The 16331-nt window shown below is 44.3% G+C and overlaps 1 protein-coding gene across 3 annotated transcripts; it reads left to right on the top strand.

Moving 5' to 3' along the window:
• ubap2a (ubiquitin associated protein 2a) lies at nt 1-15340 on the top strand. Of its 3 annotated transcripts, none has more exons than XM_033627291.2 (27): nt 1-134; nt 2019-2156; nt 2619-2696; nt 2906-3016; nt 5741-5903; nt 6033-6116; nt 6198-6261; nt 6847-6944; nt 7124-7182; nt 7286-7356; nt 7567-7753; nt 7903-8173; nt 8306-8607; nt 9055-9281; nt 9384-9666; nt 11283-11322; nt 11458-11632; nt 11875-11926; nt 12146-12455; nt 12638-12729; nt 12828-12878; nt 12997-13090; nt 13184-13600; nt 13840-13944; nt 14049-14116; nt 14234-14425; nt 14515-15340. In XM_033627291.2, the coding sequence occupies exons 2-27, from the start codon at nt 2061-2063 to the stop codon at nt 14608-14610; spliced, it is 3786 nt and encodes a 1261-aa protein (XP_033483182.2). In that variant the 5' UTR covers nt 1-134; nt 2019-2060; the 3' UTR covers nt 14611-15340. The 3 variants fall into 3 exon arrangements, with proteins under 3 accessions (XP_033483182.2, XP_033483185.2, XP_033483184.2); XM_033627294.2 differs by having other exon boundaries at nt 7124-7176; XM_033627293.2 differs by lacking the exon at nt 1-134 and adding an exon at nt 564-678.
• The last annotated feature ends 991 nt before the right edge of the window (nt 15341-16331 follow it).

The following is a 16331-nucleotide window of genomic DNA, read 5'->3' on the forward strand; positions in this document are numbered from 1 at the left end:
AGTGTTAGTAAGGTTCACCCACGGTTGTGACTACAGTCTCAGGCTGTGACCCGAGGAGAGGGGAGCATCCACCACGGCAGCGCACGTCACGTGACCACCTTGTCTGCTGCTGGCCGAGTGAAGCGTGTTAGCAGGTAATAAAAACAGTATTCCTACAATGGTTTTCAAGTTAACTTTCTGTATTTCAACGCGTGTAAACCTTTAACTAAAGCGCGCTTTCACTGAGATAGTTAGTCGCTGGCTTGGCTGTGTCTCTTCCACGGGGCTGTGGGGGATGTCTTTCGCAATTTTTCTGTTGTCTTGTTTCCCGGCGAGCAATGTCGGGATGGGATTGTGCTCCGCTGAGAGGCCTTTTTCTTTTACATTTTAACACAGCTACGTTGTTAGCCGGCTAGCCTGTTGTTAAGGTGTCGAGGACAAGCCTGATGTAACTGCCAGTGTCGTTAGATAACTGAGCGGATCTATAAATACGTATAAGACACGAGCAAGCCGGTTAGACGACCGTTGGCTATCAACTTGGACCAGATTTAGATAGCACCGCTAGCTAGCTTCATCCCCGCTGCATCGTTTGTTCAGTATCGACGGTAACGCTACAGTGTCAGCATTAGCATGCTGGTAGCTAACTTGAGGCAATGCTAGCGAGGACAAAGGGACCCTAGTACCAACAGCACCAAGCCGGTCAGTGTTGATTCGAAAAGGACGCTACGAGAATCTGTTTTGTTTGTGCTAGATAACGTTAGACATGCTACGACAACCGTTAGTGAATAGCCCCATATGTAGACTTGAGAAATAAGTAACCTAACAGCAGCGGGCTAACGTTAGCATTGATTCAAAACAACGCTCCGCTTCCTGTACTATTAAAACAAGCGGTGGCTAATGTCAGTTAGTCAGCTGTGACTGGGTAGATGATAATATATGTCAACATGGATGTGTAATTTAACTAGTATATTATTTGCCATATCGGCATGTCCAACTAAATGTGATGAACAATTGAGATGAACGGAGTAACTCAATGGTTGTTTTGTTATTGTTTATCTCTAACACCGTGAACACCCGTGCTTGTAATGATATGTTAATATGTTGTCTATTAAATATAAAGTGCTGCTTCTGTTGAAGGTTTCTCAGTTATGATATATTATATTTTTTACTGAAGTTACATTGAAAGCCAGTTCGTCCTTTTGCTTTAGCTTTGTTCACACCAGCAGCCAATGGCAGCAGTGCATTTGCCAACGTCACTCAGGCACTGTAAGCTGGATTGCTATTGTTCTCTGACATAAAACAAATGGGTCACTGGGGATATGTGTAGTTATTATTCCAGTAATGGAAACCATAGGATAAGGTTGCATTTCAAATTGCACTGCAGGGTATTTTTCCTTACAAGGTATTAAGCAATCCCCTTTTTCTATGTATTTGCAGGTGGATAAAGCTCCTGTGTGTGTGTATATGGTTGTGAGAAGTGTTAAATTTGTGCCACTGAAAATTATTCATGCTTGATTATGTGGTATCACACCCAATTTGCAAAGTGCAATGTGCACAGGACTCAGTTGTCAAATGCACAGAGAGCAGAATTCAGCATTTTACTGCAGTTTAGTATGTGTATGTGTTTATAATCATAGTTTCTGTAAACTAGCATACAGAGGGGATTTGGGGTCAGGGTGTGTAGTGTTTGTTCAGCCTCACACACTTAGTGGTCTGTGCTGTTTGTAAGAGGACACTGGGTCGCTCTCCCTCCTTGACCTAGATTTTCAGCAAAGCTGTTGTGTCACCAGGCCAACTGTGTCTTACAGCCTTCATAAGGGCAGTATTCATGATTGTGCAATAAGGCTTAGCTATGCTCACAACACATATTTCTGCTGTTAAACACTTGTTTCTTTCTATGCACTCGCCCAAGCAAAAGTATTGAGGCTTGGCTGTAACAACACTGTAAATGAAGTGAATGTGTTTGGGTTGTGGATATAATCTGTGAGAGCTGTTGGTTGATTTCACTCATCCTTCCATGTCTCTTGTTCCCTCTGCAGATTTTTCTATTTTGTACATACAGAGTTTTGTATATACTGTATATGATGAGCTCGCTGGGCAGCGACAAGGCCCGGGGCCCTCGGGAAAAAGCGCTGCCTGCTGCCACTCACACATCGCAACCACAGAAACAGATACAGGTGAGCCACTGCAACCACATGAAAATGAGGGAAAAAAAAATAGTGAAAGCACGCTTCTCTTAGCCACAGAAATGTTGAGACAGAACACCAGTGTGCACACGATTGCCCTTGCCAACAAAACCACAGTGCACACATTGTGCAAGGAGACCTCCTTGGTCAATATTGAACAGGATTTTTTTTTAATTGCAGCCTCAGATTACATTAACTGTTAGCTGCAACAATTTGCCTCAGACAATAGAAACCAAGTAAACACTTTCATTCATCCTTTTAGGCTTACCCATACAGTCTGATGTCATACAGTACAACAGCTCTGCCACCTTATAGCTTATAATGTTAAGCTTTTGTTAAAACTTACCCAGAGGTCTCAATTCAACTATATGTTACTGAGGAGTGGAGTATACTGTGTTGTCCGCTTTTTCCTCTTGTTAACCAATATATTACCTTTTGCTCTCTGTGTTGCAGGCTACTGCTGAACAGATCCGGCTTGCCCAGGTGATCTATGACAAGAATGATGCTGACTTTGAGGACAAAGTTAACCAGGTGAGAAACACTTAGGCCATTTACCGTGTCTCTGTTCTTCCATGACCCCTATGCTTTATATAGACACATGAAAAAGCTATTTTTTAAGGTTGGAGTGACACCATGACTTTTACTGTCATGCAGTGCAAAACTGGTGCATTTTGTCATTGGTACATCTTTGTTGTCTAGGAAACATTTGTAATACGATGTGTGTTTATTGCTTTCCCCAGCTGATGGAGGTGACCGGGAAGAACCAGGATGAGTGCATGGTAGCGCTCCACGACTGCAACGAGGATGTTAGCAGAGCCATCAACTTTCTCCTGGAAAGCACCTCGGACATGGTGAATAACATTCTTAAACTTCACGTACTAGCCTGTTGGTATTTTCAACTGTATGAATTTGCAGTTCCAGAAGTTGTGAATACATTTCTTTTGTTTGGAAGGCAGAATATGGGGCAGCACCTCAGTACAATAAGTGTTTTTACTGAGTGTGTGATTTTAGATTTGGAAAATTGAGGAGCACAGGGTAAAACAACAGCATGATTTTCAATTGTACCTGCGTTTCAACAAATCAAATGGCCCTTTTTTTCCACAACAGTAATAAGCTTTATAATGGCTTAGTATCATTTATCTCGGCCGGTTTCATGGTCCTGGTATTGTGCATGCTGGCTCTCTGCCACAGCTTAGGCCTTGTGCTGCAAGACTTTGGGAATCTCTGAGTTGCTGTGCTGCTCACGCCAAAAGACATTTTTTTGTCCCAGAGTGTTGACATGTTGATGTGAGGGTGGGTGCACACACTACACAACAGGTCTCAGACCAAGACCCTGTTCTTCGTACGAAGATAACAGAGTTATCCAGATAAGAATGCTGACGATTTGTCATGTGTCTGTTTTGTTTCTTCTGTGCCACGAAGCTGGTTTAAAATTCATGTGGAGGCCGTTGTCAAAGCAACAAGTCCTTAAGCACAAACTTTAAAAAGTGCAGGCTTATTGACAGTCGGCTGGATCATGACCAAAAAACTTCTCAGATTCTCAAATAGGTAAAGCTCACTTTCTTTTCTTTTCTTTTTTTTTTTTGTCCAAGTGTTGATACAGTCGAGATTTTAGATGAGAACATGCAGGTTATTGTGAACCCACTATGATCTGTTGTTGGTGTAATTATCACAATTAAGATGAGATACAGTGAACAAAAACACATAGAGTAAACTCAAAGATTGTGACTGTTAAAGAGAAATAAAATCAGGATAAACAAATCAGTCTGCATACTGCTTTCACAGAACCAAACTATCTGCATGAGAATAATAATAGCATGCTCGCCTGACCCACAGGATGTGTTCAGGTGGAGTTCTGCTGTGTCATCACCTGTGCTTTAGCGGCGTGCAAAGCCCAATGCACAGTCCCTGTAGTTTTGATTTTAAAATGCATGTAAAGCAAAATGCAAGCCATTGCATGGCCTGTAAAGACAGCTACACTGACTAAAATAGAATCAGATGCCTGAAACGCATCCTGTGTACACAGCCTGACAAAACAGGAAACACTACAGAGAGATAGTTAATTTGTCTTTGTGACCTTTTTCCTTAGTTAAAGTAATGCTATGCAGGGTTTTCCGAAATGAAATGTATCGACTCATGCAGAAGTAATCCCACTTAATCATCACTTATGACCCACTAGAGGTGTGTGGTGGTGTATTTTTCTGCACAGTCTTTTCCCTATGCCTGTTCTTTTCTTGTTTTCTGTGTTTGGGACATTTATGGGTGTGTACTCCTGCAGCGCTGAGGTCAGGTCTGGGCTTTATAAAAAGGTAACGATCAGGTGCCAGATTGTAAGCAGCAGGCATCCAAGAGGCACAGCGCTGAAAATATTTAAATATAGCGAGACGAAACACCAAACTGGAGTGAATCTGAGGTCATTCTTTACTTACACTCTCGCTAGTCAGTGTGTTTACAAACAGTAGCCTAACACGCAGTCCTGCATAGTATCCCTTTGAATAATAGATTCAAGCTTTCCGGCACATTAGTACTAGATTTCAAGTTATGTAACTTGCTCAGAAGATGAACAAATGCTGTGAAAAACAGTAGGTTTTTCTGTAAATGCTGGTGAAAACGAGTTCAGTCAGCCATATCTGAGCTGTGCTTTGCCACAGTGACTGCTGAGCAGCTTGCTTTCTCTAATATCAGGAAATTTTAGCACAAAGTTACACCACTGTCCACGATTTCTGAAGAGTACCAGTTGGCACAGATGGCGAGGAGAGGCTGTCGGGCAGGGCGGCCAGCCAGACAACTACCCTGGTTGTTGTTTTGGTTTTGTGGAAATCCAAAAATAGCAAATAGCCGGTTTTCTCCTTTCACGTGGAAGTCTCTGTTGTTATGGTATATACTGTAACCCTGTCATTACATGTGCTTCTACTGTACTTTTCAAGATCCTAAAGGTCGTAAACAAAAGGAGTAGTTACTGAGTGAGTTTTCTGTGTTGTAAGAGTAGGTGTAGCACAAGAGGAGAGTGGCCTATTAAATAATTAACATTGCAACTGAAGTGATTGTATAATTATAATCAGTATGTTGTTTTACCCTTAGTTTCATTCTGAGTTGTTTTAATGTTGCCTATTAATTAAAAGTCCTCCTCTGATGTTTATCTTACATAACACAGCTGCATAGTGCACACTTCAGTACAGAAGTTGGTCAAAAAAATAGCCGACATAACAGCTTTTCTGTTACTGTATCCAGAAATGTTTTTACAGTGTCCTCTGTAGTGTTTGGTAGTGTCTCTTTATCCTCTTGAACAAAATACACCAACCACAGAATGCCAGAGGCTACTTTTGACATGATACAACTGTGAAATGTTAGTGAACTGGAGGCAAAGAAACTTTTTTCTGTATTTAGAAAACTGCCTACTCTGCTCACTGAAGCTTATTGTCAGTGCTGATATCTTCTTTTACTTCTGGCTATAGTTTGTAAGTGTTTGAAACTAGTGCAACAGGGAACATGTGAGCTACAGTTAGTGCTCCAATTATAATCATTATATCTGTACTTTTTTCTTCTTCGTCCTCTTGTTTCTGCTCTGTATTTAGACCTCATGGGAGACAGTAGGGAAGAAGAAGCCCCTGGTGAAGGACGGTCCATCAGACAGCAAGGAGAACAAGGAAAACCGGGAGAAGAAAGGAGAGAGGGAGGCGAGCAAGGGCCGTGCGGCTGCCAACCGCAAGGGCAGGGGGGCCAGTCGCAGTCGACCGGGTATAGAGTTTTAACTTCACTTAAACTTAAATCTAGTTCAGAGTCTCTCTCTCCACTATGTTTGATTACAGCATACTGTTACTAAAGTGGTGTCTCTTCTCATTCTTGCATGCGTTTCTATACACACAGCACGTCCAGAGGAGAATGGTGTGGAGGTGACACCAGTGGACAGAGGTTCAGATCGAGGTCGGAGGGCCAGAGGCGGTGGTCGAGGTGAGCAGTTGCACATTAAAACACTTTTCAGTTCACCCAACACTGGGGTAGATGTTGACCTTTGATGTGAATGTGATGCAGGATCTGGAGGTCGAGGCAGAGGCAGAGCACCGCCAGGGAGCCGGTTCTCAGCCCAGGGCATGGGGTATGGTGGCAACACACACACACACACACACACTCACACTCACACTCACAGGAATTTTCACATATTTTTAGGTGTAAATTAATTAGAACCAGAGAGTTATTTCAGGCTAGAAAATTGACTTTTGTTTGGTTTTTGTTTCTGAATGAGAGCATTTTCCCCGCACCTCTTTGGGATGTCTTTTTACATGCTTGTGTTTGCTTCTTAGAGAGTGTCTGTTGAAAGTCTTTGGTCACCAGTTGCATTAACATCTGAATAAAATAATTGTGAATGTATCTCACCTCAGCTTCTACACAGCATAAGAACCCCAAAGGCCAGAAAAATCTTAGCCCAGTGAATAGTATGAATAATAAACATTATTACTTCAGACTACCATTGGGTTCAGAACTCGTTCAGTGTTCAGAAATTAGACTTTTTTTTTTTAATTGCAGAGAGAGTAAAATACCAAAAAAAGGTACAAAAAACAGTACCCAGCCCTACTCCAGACACCGTTTTGTAAGAAAATAATACTTGAATATTTCAAATTCTCCCTGCCCTTTCAGTTTACTTCTGTGTAACTAAATATACCTCTCCGTGACTGTTCCCCAGGACCTTCAATCCAGCAGACTATACCTCGGAGGCTGGATCAGGGACCACACAAACTGAGGTGTGGGACACGGCAGCCAATAACAGCACAGATGGGACAGGTGAGCTCTTCAGACGAGTGTGCTACTCTGTGGTGAACAAATACATTCAATGTATTGAGCAGACAGAGCTGTTAGCTCTGTGTGTTTTATGCAAATGTACATAAGCAACAGACATCATGCATCCTGTTTACCTACCTATCCCACCTGTATTTAAACTTTGATCACTTGTTGCTCTCTAGTAACCTGGAGACATACCTTGGAAGACTGGTCAGCTGAGGACTGGAATGAAGATGTTAGTGTGAGTTGATACAATTACAGGAGAAGTCTGTCAGTCACAAGCAAATGTTTGGTGCATGATTAAAAAACACTTGTGTTTCCTGTGTTGTTGTTTGTTCCTGCAGCTCTCGGAGACCAAAGTGTTCACTTCCTCATGTGCACCTCCTGCTGAGAATCACATCACACCTGGGCAAAGGTACCTTACTGGAGCAATTATAATACACTGGCCCTGATGTAACTTAATTTTACAACAACTGACCCTTTGTAAAGCCCCGCCCCTTTGTGATGGTCCGTCAAGCTGTCGGAGCATACATACATCCATTTATAACACATAACATTTAGCAGCTTTTGACTGTGTGTCCTGCAAACATTTTCTAATTGACTTTACCAACTGTTTCTGTGTTAGTCTGGACCTCGCCTCTCTGCTGCAGAAGCCTGTAGTTGGGGGAAGAGAACCACCTTCGTCCTCTTCCTCTCAGAGTCTGGTCTTCACCAACTCCCACCACCATCACCACCACCAGCCATCACAGCAACAGCAGCTGCCCCCCAGCCGCAACGCCACCAGTAGCACAAGCTATGCTCATGCTGCTCTGGTAAAAAAAAAAGAAAAAAAAAGAAAAGAAAACAAAGTTGCTTTTCTCTGCACCATTTTTTCATACACATTCCTCCATATATCACATGTGAATAATTACATACACAGAAACAAAGACTGACCATTATACTCTCCTTCTGTCTCTACCAGTCGTCAGTTCTGGGAGCTGGTTTTGGGGACTTGGGCCAGGCCAAAAGGACTCAGCCCAGCGCTGGAGCTCAGATACTGGAACAGCTAAAGGGTCCTGGCTTGGGTCCGCTACCTTCATCCCAGGCCGCACCTCCTGCCAGCACCCAAGGAAGCAACACCTCTATTGGCAGACTGCCAGGCCTGGGAGCACCTGTACCTCCACCCTCCTCATCAAGCTGGGACATTAAGGCGTCGGAATCCAACACCACCTCGCTGTCCTCGCAGTTCAGCCGTAAGTGTTCACAGTGCAGCCATGAATAGAAGTTTGTGTGTTTTTGTCCCATATATGAATGTAGAGATGTATTGATTTCTTTTTAATAACCACACTTTGTCCTTTTGTTTGGTTGTGTGTTTGTCACTGCAGGTGAGTTTGGCCTGCAGCCAGAGCCTTCTCTTGTGCTGAGCCAGCTGGTTCAGAGGCACGCCGGCCCCTCCTTGCCTCTGGCACGTCAACCCAGTCCTCCATCGCAACAGCAAGCGCCCCCCGCTTCAGCCTCGCCTGCTCCCCACCACACCAGCACACTAGCACAGGCAGGCCCGGTGATGGCTGCTGGTGCTAAACCTCCTGCCCCCGGCGCAGGGCTGGACCCTCAGGGCAGCAGTACACCACAGCAGCAACGGGCACAGCTCAAAGGCCAGAAACGAAGGATACCTCCCACGTCGAAGGTGAGAGTTGCACTTACAATCTGATGCACATGTGGCTTCTCTTGAATTCAGCTCCTGTGTTTGTTTTTTTTAGCATTTCTGCTTTATTTTTTAAAGCGATAGAGAGACAGGGAAGGCAGGGAATGATGCACAGCAAAGGGCCAGGGCCAAACTCAAACCACGGCCACGCTGCAATAGGGACTCAGTCTTAATGGTATGCACTCTACCCAATGAGTTACCAGGTGCCCAGCTCCAGGGTATTTTAATCTGAACTAAACTGAACCAGACTGCGTGGTGGTTTATGGAAGGTTTTCACTGTCCTGTGTGGGTCTGAGATTTTGTATCTCGATTGTCAAGGCAACAACTCACATATTGTAGCAAATGTTTTGTAAGTGACCAAATGTAAGTAGTTATATGAACATAAAGTCACAATACTGAAACCTGACCGTGATCCCTCCATCCTGGCAGATCCCCTCCACAGCGGTAGAGATGCCAGGCTCAGCTGACGTCCCCGGGCTAAACCTCCAGTTTGGAGCTCTCGACTTTGGCTCTGAGTCGGCATTGCCGGAGTTTGGAGTCGTGGACAGTTGTGTGAGTGTGGCATCCAGGGAGTCCACACCGGCCCCTGCCCCAGCACCACCTGCACCGGGACCAGGGACACAGAGCCAAACAAGCCTGTACTCTAAACCGCTCAGGTACGTCACTGCTGACTGACTAGTTCCACCTCTTTATAATATATAATGAAGAACAAATTTTGTCGGATAACATTTTCCTCTCTCCCTGCTGTTGTCCTGCAGTGAGTCGCTGGGCAGCCCACTCTCCGTTGCCCTGCCTCTTCCCCTCTCCTCATCAGAGCCAGTATATCACTCCTCGGTGCCGCTGCCCAGCCTCACTCCCTCCTCATTAGGGACTGCCAGCTCCTCCAACCCTTCCTCCTCGTCTTCGACAGCCTCCACCACCTCCTCCTCTGTACCCTCCTCCTCTCACTTCTCCACAGTCGGGGGAAGCTACGATGGGACCATGCCCCCTCACACACGACTGGCCTTTTCCCAGAGCAAAGAGGCCACGGGGCCAGTCATGGTGAGTGGAAATACGCAACAGAAATGCTTATCCTGCCTTTTAAGGATTTTAACTTCTGTAGTTGATAGAGATGAGAAATCAGTAAAAATATTTCTCACATATCTGCGTCTTGTATATACAGTGTGACACTGAGAAACTGCAGGTCACAGGTCAACAGTTCACATGAGGTTCAGACCCATGTTGGGAAACTGTGTGAACTTAAAGGTTGTATAAGCAGATTTATTTCAGCTGATCGTTCATCACGCACATCAAATAAAATCCTAATTTGTAAAACAGGATTTGCTGTCAAAGGAAAAGCAAAAGTGCCTATTTGGCAATATTATTGACTTTATTATTATTTTTTTTTAAAGCCTAATGCTAATAGAGAACCTGATGATATCAGTAAGCCAATCTTCTAATCATCAGGTTTTTTTTTTCTAAAGATCCAGGGTTTCCCACACATTGATATATTTGTGGTGGCCTGCCACAGTATCAGTATTTGCCGCCACATATTTCTTTTCTATTTTTGGAGCTGGACCGTTGTTTAGGAGTGCTGTTGGAGTAAATAAAGCCTACAGTTAAGTTATTTAGAGCACCACACTGTCAGAGATTAGAGCCTACACTGGGCACAGATGGAGCAGCACATTGCCAGGTGCAGTGAAAGTGTAACTTAATTTAGAACACTCTATTTCTTAGAACGACAGCGCTTTCATTTTAGTGTTGTCCATCTTTTCTCCAGACTACTTAAGATATAACTGGCTCTGTTCCCATGCACACCCCGCTGTCCAGCTCTGGATCTTAAAGTTTGCTTTCACTCTGCAGCAGTTATTCCTCTAAACCAGTGGTTTTCAAACTCTTTGTGCCCAAGGCATACGAAAGGACAAGCTAAAATTTCAAGGCACCTGTATTTTTATCTGTGCAGCTTCTATAACGTGTGTTATCACTCTTCTCACGACACAAGACAATAAAAAAACACAGGTAGCTTTTGGGATACTGTCTACTGACAGTTTTTTTCTTCTCTCTTTTCTTTCGGTGGTAGGTCGTCTTGCTGGTGCTTTGTTGTAATTTGCTCTGTACAATAAAGTGATCCATTGTCCCACTCTCGGCTTTCTCCTTTTAAATGTTATCATCCCTCATACTGGCTGCCAATCAGGGCCTTTGATGTGTCACACACCTAAATTTCCCAAGTGCAAACGGCTACAAATAGGTTCTCCATGAAGGTTTTTTTAATTAAATTACATTTTTTAGCCAGAGTTTGCCTCTTTATTGGGAAAAGGGTGTGCACAACATACTGATACAGTCAATTAAAAAATTCAAGTTGAATATTGCAATAATTATGTGTGGTTATCACAAGATCCAACGGCACACCTGGATTGGCATCATGGCACACGACCACAAACTGATCAACCGATAAATTTTCCACCCCGCGATTCAGACTTTACAAACTGCTGCTGAGGAATAACCTGCCTCTCTAGATATTTGGTGTCATTGATGTATATCTTATCTTGTAAAATATCCTGTGTAATTGGTAACACTGATGTTGTCTCAAGTTTATTTACCGGTGGAAAAATGTCCTCACTGTGTCATTCCCATTATCATTATACACTGACACTAAGTGGCTTTTTTCTTATCCCCAGAATGGTCTGAATGGTGTAAGGACCTCTGCAGCTCTAGACAGTAAGTTACCTATTACTGATTTATTTCTTCAGTGTATAATTTCTATTGTAAATGTCTACCAACAGCCATTATTCTTGGGCTGGGCTGTTTTGAGTCTGTTACAAATAAAGACTTTTTCTTTCGTCCTTGTCTCAGCTTCATCAGCATCCTCCACACCCAAGCCAGAGTCGCCGTCTCTAAGCATCAGCACCAACGGTGCCTCAGCACCCTCCTCCCACTTACCCTCTACCCTGCCTGCACACAGCTCCACCACGCTCTCCAACCTGGCACAGGACCTGCCCTCAGCCAGCCAGCTCAACTCCCTCAACAGGTGACAGACGCACACATGGCAGACTGATAACCAGCTTTGACTGGGCAATAAGGAAACCTGAAATTCATTGCTTGAGTTGAATTTACCACCATGTTTGGTCAGCCGGAATTCTTAAGAGAGAGCAGACTAGTGGGTGCCTCATGCTGCCACTCCTGTTTATATAAAACAAATGTATTTCTGAATACACAGTAATACTTTCTTAGTGTTTAAAATTGTCTGTCCTCTTTGCCTTCACTCTGCAGCCATGTCAGCAGTCATTCCTCAGTTTCAGCTCTCGGCTCCAGCTCTCTCACTGTAAGTACCTGTCGTGACTTCCACAACCACAGTCACACTGATTGTTGCCTCCATGAAAATATAGAGGGTAATGCCACCTAGGTGTTTACAGTAGAGACCCTTGATCTGCAGTATATTAGTGCCAGTACACAAACAGTGCGTGTATGTATGCATTGCCAAATGAAATTTAAAAAATATATTTCAAATTTAACGGCTGTCCCCCTTCCCGTATGTCCTCAGTACACCAGTGTTGACAACAGCAGCGTGAGCTCCCTGGCTCCTACCACTGGCTCTTACACGTCATCGCAGCCCTCAGCACTCCACTCAACCCACAACAGCAGCAACAGTAGCAGCGGCATCAGCCACCTGGCCAACATGCCCAACATGGGCAACAACATGAGCAGCACAGTCGGTGGTATCGTTGGCACCAGCGGACTTCACTCTGCTGCCATTGCTGCCAGCACAGCGCTGGGACTTGGCTCCAATGGAGCTACTGCCACATCCAACCTCTCTGCCCCCAGGACCACACCCCTTCTCTCCTCCTCCACTGGTATGCGCACACACACACACACACACACACACACACACTCTGGACATGGGGAATGTTAATATGTGATGAGTTGTTTTCACTCATTGTTGCGCTCTGCTGATAATATAAGCCCAAATACTTGTTGCTGTTTGTTCACATGAGCGTATATTAAAGGGATGGTTGTTGTGTGATTGTGTTGACAGGTAAAGCTCCTCCTAACTTGTCCCAGGGAGTGCCTCCTCTATTGCCCAACCAGTATATCATGGGCCCAGGGGGGCTGCTGCCAGCATACCCAGTAAGTAGCCCCTCAGGATCTACAATCATTGCAGTGTGCTTATTTTTCTTGGTTATCGGTTTTAGTAGCTGATTGTCCCTGTCCTTTGTGTTTCACAGCAGATCTATGGCTACGAAGACCTTCATATGCTACAGTCCAGACTGCCAATGGTGGGCAACCACTACACTCTCAGGACAGCTCTTCACTTCTTCTTTAGTACTTGTTCAGGGTTTTCTAGCTTGTTTGGTTGTTATGTGACTCCTCTCCTGATCCTCTCCTGTCCTTCAGCCCTCTTTGCAGGATTACTATGGAATCACATTCCCCGGCCCCACAGCGACTCTCTCTGGTAGAGACGGGAGCCTAGCCAACAGCCCCTACTCAGGTAAAGCCCCTTCACCCTTTCCTGGCCTTGTCTGAAAAAAAAATCCAAAAATCAAGAGGTTGTTCTCACCTGACATCTCATCTGTTTCGTCAGGTGAAGTCACAAAGTTCGGCAGGAATGACTCCACCTCCCCAGCACCCCCCACGAGCCTGGCGGCCCCACAGCCGCCCCAAGGCCAGAGCCAAGGACAGAACCAGGCGCAGCCTCAGCCTCCCCAGGCCCAGCCTCAGCCGCAGGGCCAGCCGCAGCACCACAGCAGTCAGCAGGCCTTTCTGCCTCCGGGCTACAGCTACACGGGCCTGCCTTACTACCCCGGGGTGCCTGGCGCTGTACCCAGTGCTGCCGCCTTCCAGTATGGCCCCACCATGTTTGTTCCTCCCGGGGGCCCCGGACCAGCCTCGGCCAAGCAGCACAGTATGGGCCTCGGTCTGGGAAACCCCTCGGCGAGCCCCTTCCAGCAGCAGACACAGCAGCAGCCCAGCGGTTACGGCCAGCACACCTTCAGCTCAGGTAAGCAAGTACACTAATTAGTTTTTGTTGAAATTAATATTTATCATTGTATATTAGTATTATACAGCAGTAAAAATAGACGCATACAAAACATTTTCTGCAACAAAACGTCAAAGTCCTGGACTTACTTCCATCGTGGTCCCCTATGCTCCATCAGTCCTTCCTTATCACAAGGATTTTCTTGCACAGGAAATTGTGTGTATTGTTTGGACTCTGAAGTTGATGTTTTCCTGTCCCAGGGTATGAGGAGCTGACAGCGGGGCCAGCAGGAGTGGACTACAGTAAAGGATACAACTCCTCCTCACAGGCACAAGCCAAATCTGCTGCTTCTGGGCCCGGGAAAGGTAAGAAGAAGAAACACACTCTTTTTAATGTGTCAATCCAATAGGTTAGTTTTTAAAGTCATGTGGAGTTCTGACGTGTAAATGTGTTTGCTGTCATTCTGCAGGCGTCTCAGTGACGTCCAGTAACTCGGGTGTGCCAGACATCAGTGGAAGTGTTTACAATAAGACCCAGGTAAGCCTGAAACACCTCGACTAGCCATCCACCCTGTTGTCCTGCTGTGGAGTTGGTGTTTATACCAATAAATAAAAAGGTTTTGAGTGTCATTTGTCCCTCCTCCTCTGTCTGCAGTCTTTTGATAAGCAGGGTTTCCATGCGGGGACCCCTCCTCCCTTCAGTCTGCCATCAGCACTGGGGGGTCCAGGACCTCTGAACCCTGGAGCAGCTCCTGGAGGCTATGCACCGGCCCCATTCCTCCACATCCTGCCTCACCAGCAACCACACTCACAGCTGCTGCACCACCATCTAGCTCAGGATGGACAGGTAACACCTGCAGATAATTTGTTGCTGTGCAGGTTTTACCTGTGAGAGTTTTTTATGATGCTTACACACACACGTCTGTCCACATTCAGGGTGGTCCAAGCCAGCGTGGCCAGTCCAGCAGCCTGCAGCAGAAGAGCCAAGTCAACAAGTCGAGCTACGGCAGCTCCCCCTACTGGGCCAACTGAGATGGCTACATCTACGATGTGTGTCTGTGTCTGTGTGTGTGTGTGTGTGTGTGTGTGTGTGTGTGTGTGTGTGTGTGTGTGTGTGAATGGACACAGACACACAACACCACACCCGCGTATGACTGACAAGATCATAGAGGGACAAACCATTTTACAACACAAGCTAAAACACACACTACCACCCCCCTCCCCTTTGCTCTGTATATCCCCTTTTCAAATTTATGGCTGTTGTATGTAAAATATATTTATGTATGTATTTATACAGTATATATGTATTGGTAGGACATAAAATGTGGTTTTCTGCATTTTGTTTTTATTTTGAAGGACATTTTATTTCAAAAAATGTGGAAAGATGAGAATGCTAAATCATGGAGATGAAGTTGGTGAATATACTTGAACACAAGCATCTTGTGATGTGGATTTTTTTGTATGCATACATGAACTGAGAATGATGTACATAGATTCTACACATCATTTTCACGGCAAAGGCCTTTTTTATTTTAGAAGAAATACGTTTTTGTAACTTTGGTCTCCCGCATCTGTGAATCCTTATATTGAGGGTGACTTGAGTTAATAGCTTGACTTTTCTTTTTCTGCCCCGTTTCCCTCCATCTGTCTCTCATTACTCAACTCTTACTAGTTGGCTGGGTTTACCAGCCAGGCCTTGGATTTGATGTCATTTTAACATTGGTTTAATCCTTGTTGTCCAAATTAAAAGCTCTGAACAGTTTGTATGGGTCTGGCATCAGTATTTACCCACCACTTTGTTTCTCTGGATTCAGACCCACGCGTTACATCCACACATATGAATCAATCATAAACCAAAGTTTCCCCAGTCTCACAAGGTAATCAAGGAAACAAGCACAGACTGAAGTGGTAACATATCTGATATACTAAATGACCAAAGGATCACAGGCAGTATGGACGTCAGTACCTTTAGGCTTGTGTGCACAAACTGAAGAGGCCAGTCAACAGGTTTTACAGGTTCAGGCACCAGTTACAGCGACACTTCAAGTGTCAGTGGTTTTAATTCTGATGCTCAAAGATAACATTATATGTACTAATAACTGGAACACATGAAATCTGACACAGCAGGACCATAATCAGTTTTTAGTGAGATTACTTCATATCACCATTCATTAGATAACAATTATAGAGAGCAAGTCAGATAAACACAATATAATACAGTCCAATCTAATAATACTGCCGTAAACAGCAGCTGTATGAAGCCTCTAATGTTTACTTTCATGTCATTCGTGAGTTGAAAATATAACACTCCATTTCTTTGCAGTATGGCAGGGCCTGTGTCTTTGCTTAGCTCAAATGCTCTTGTTTTTTTCTCTGAAGACCCCTTACAAGATAGAGTATACTGTGTCAAGTCAGTCCCTTGGAATAACTTGACATAGTCTAAGTTTTGTGAAAGAATAGAAAGAGAAATGTCTTAGGGAGTAAACAAAGAGTTATAGACTTGTTGGATTAGAATGCAGTCTATGAATTATTATACAACCTCAATTCCAAAAAAGCTAGGACACTGTGGAAAACAGAACAAAATGCAATGATTTGCAAATCCTTTTTGACATTTACTTACTTGAATAGAGTACAAAAACAAGATGTTTAATGTTCAAACTGATCAACTTTATTTTTTGTTTTTTTGTAAATATACACTTATTTTGAATTTAATGCCTGCAACATATTCCAAAAACAATGGGACACAGGCAAGA

This window comes from Epinephelus lanceolatus, chromosome 1 (assembly GCF_041903045.1).
Source record: "Epinephelus lanceolatus isolate andai-2023 chromosome 1, ASM4190304v1, whole genome shotgun sequence".
In the NCBI taxonomy this organism is placed as follows: Eukaryota; Metazoa; Chordata; class Actinopteri; order Perciformes; family Serranidae; genus Epinephelus; species Epinephelus lanceolatus.

Excerpts from the sequence above, each read along its gene's own strand:
- ubap2a (XM_033627291.2), top strand. The coding sequence starts at position 2,061 with ATGATGAGCTCGCTGGGCAGCGACAAGGCCCGGGGCCCTCGGGAAAAA. Across the intron at positions 9,667-11,282 it reads AGGCCACGGGGCCAGTCATG|AATGGTCTGAATGGTGTAAG; the intron begins GTGAGTGGAAAT and ends TCTTATCCCCAG. Across the intron at positions 12,456-12,637 it reads CCTTCTCTCCTCCTCCACTG|GTAAAGCTCCTCCTAACTTG; the intron begins GTATGCGCACAC and ends TTGTGTTGACAG.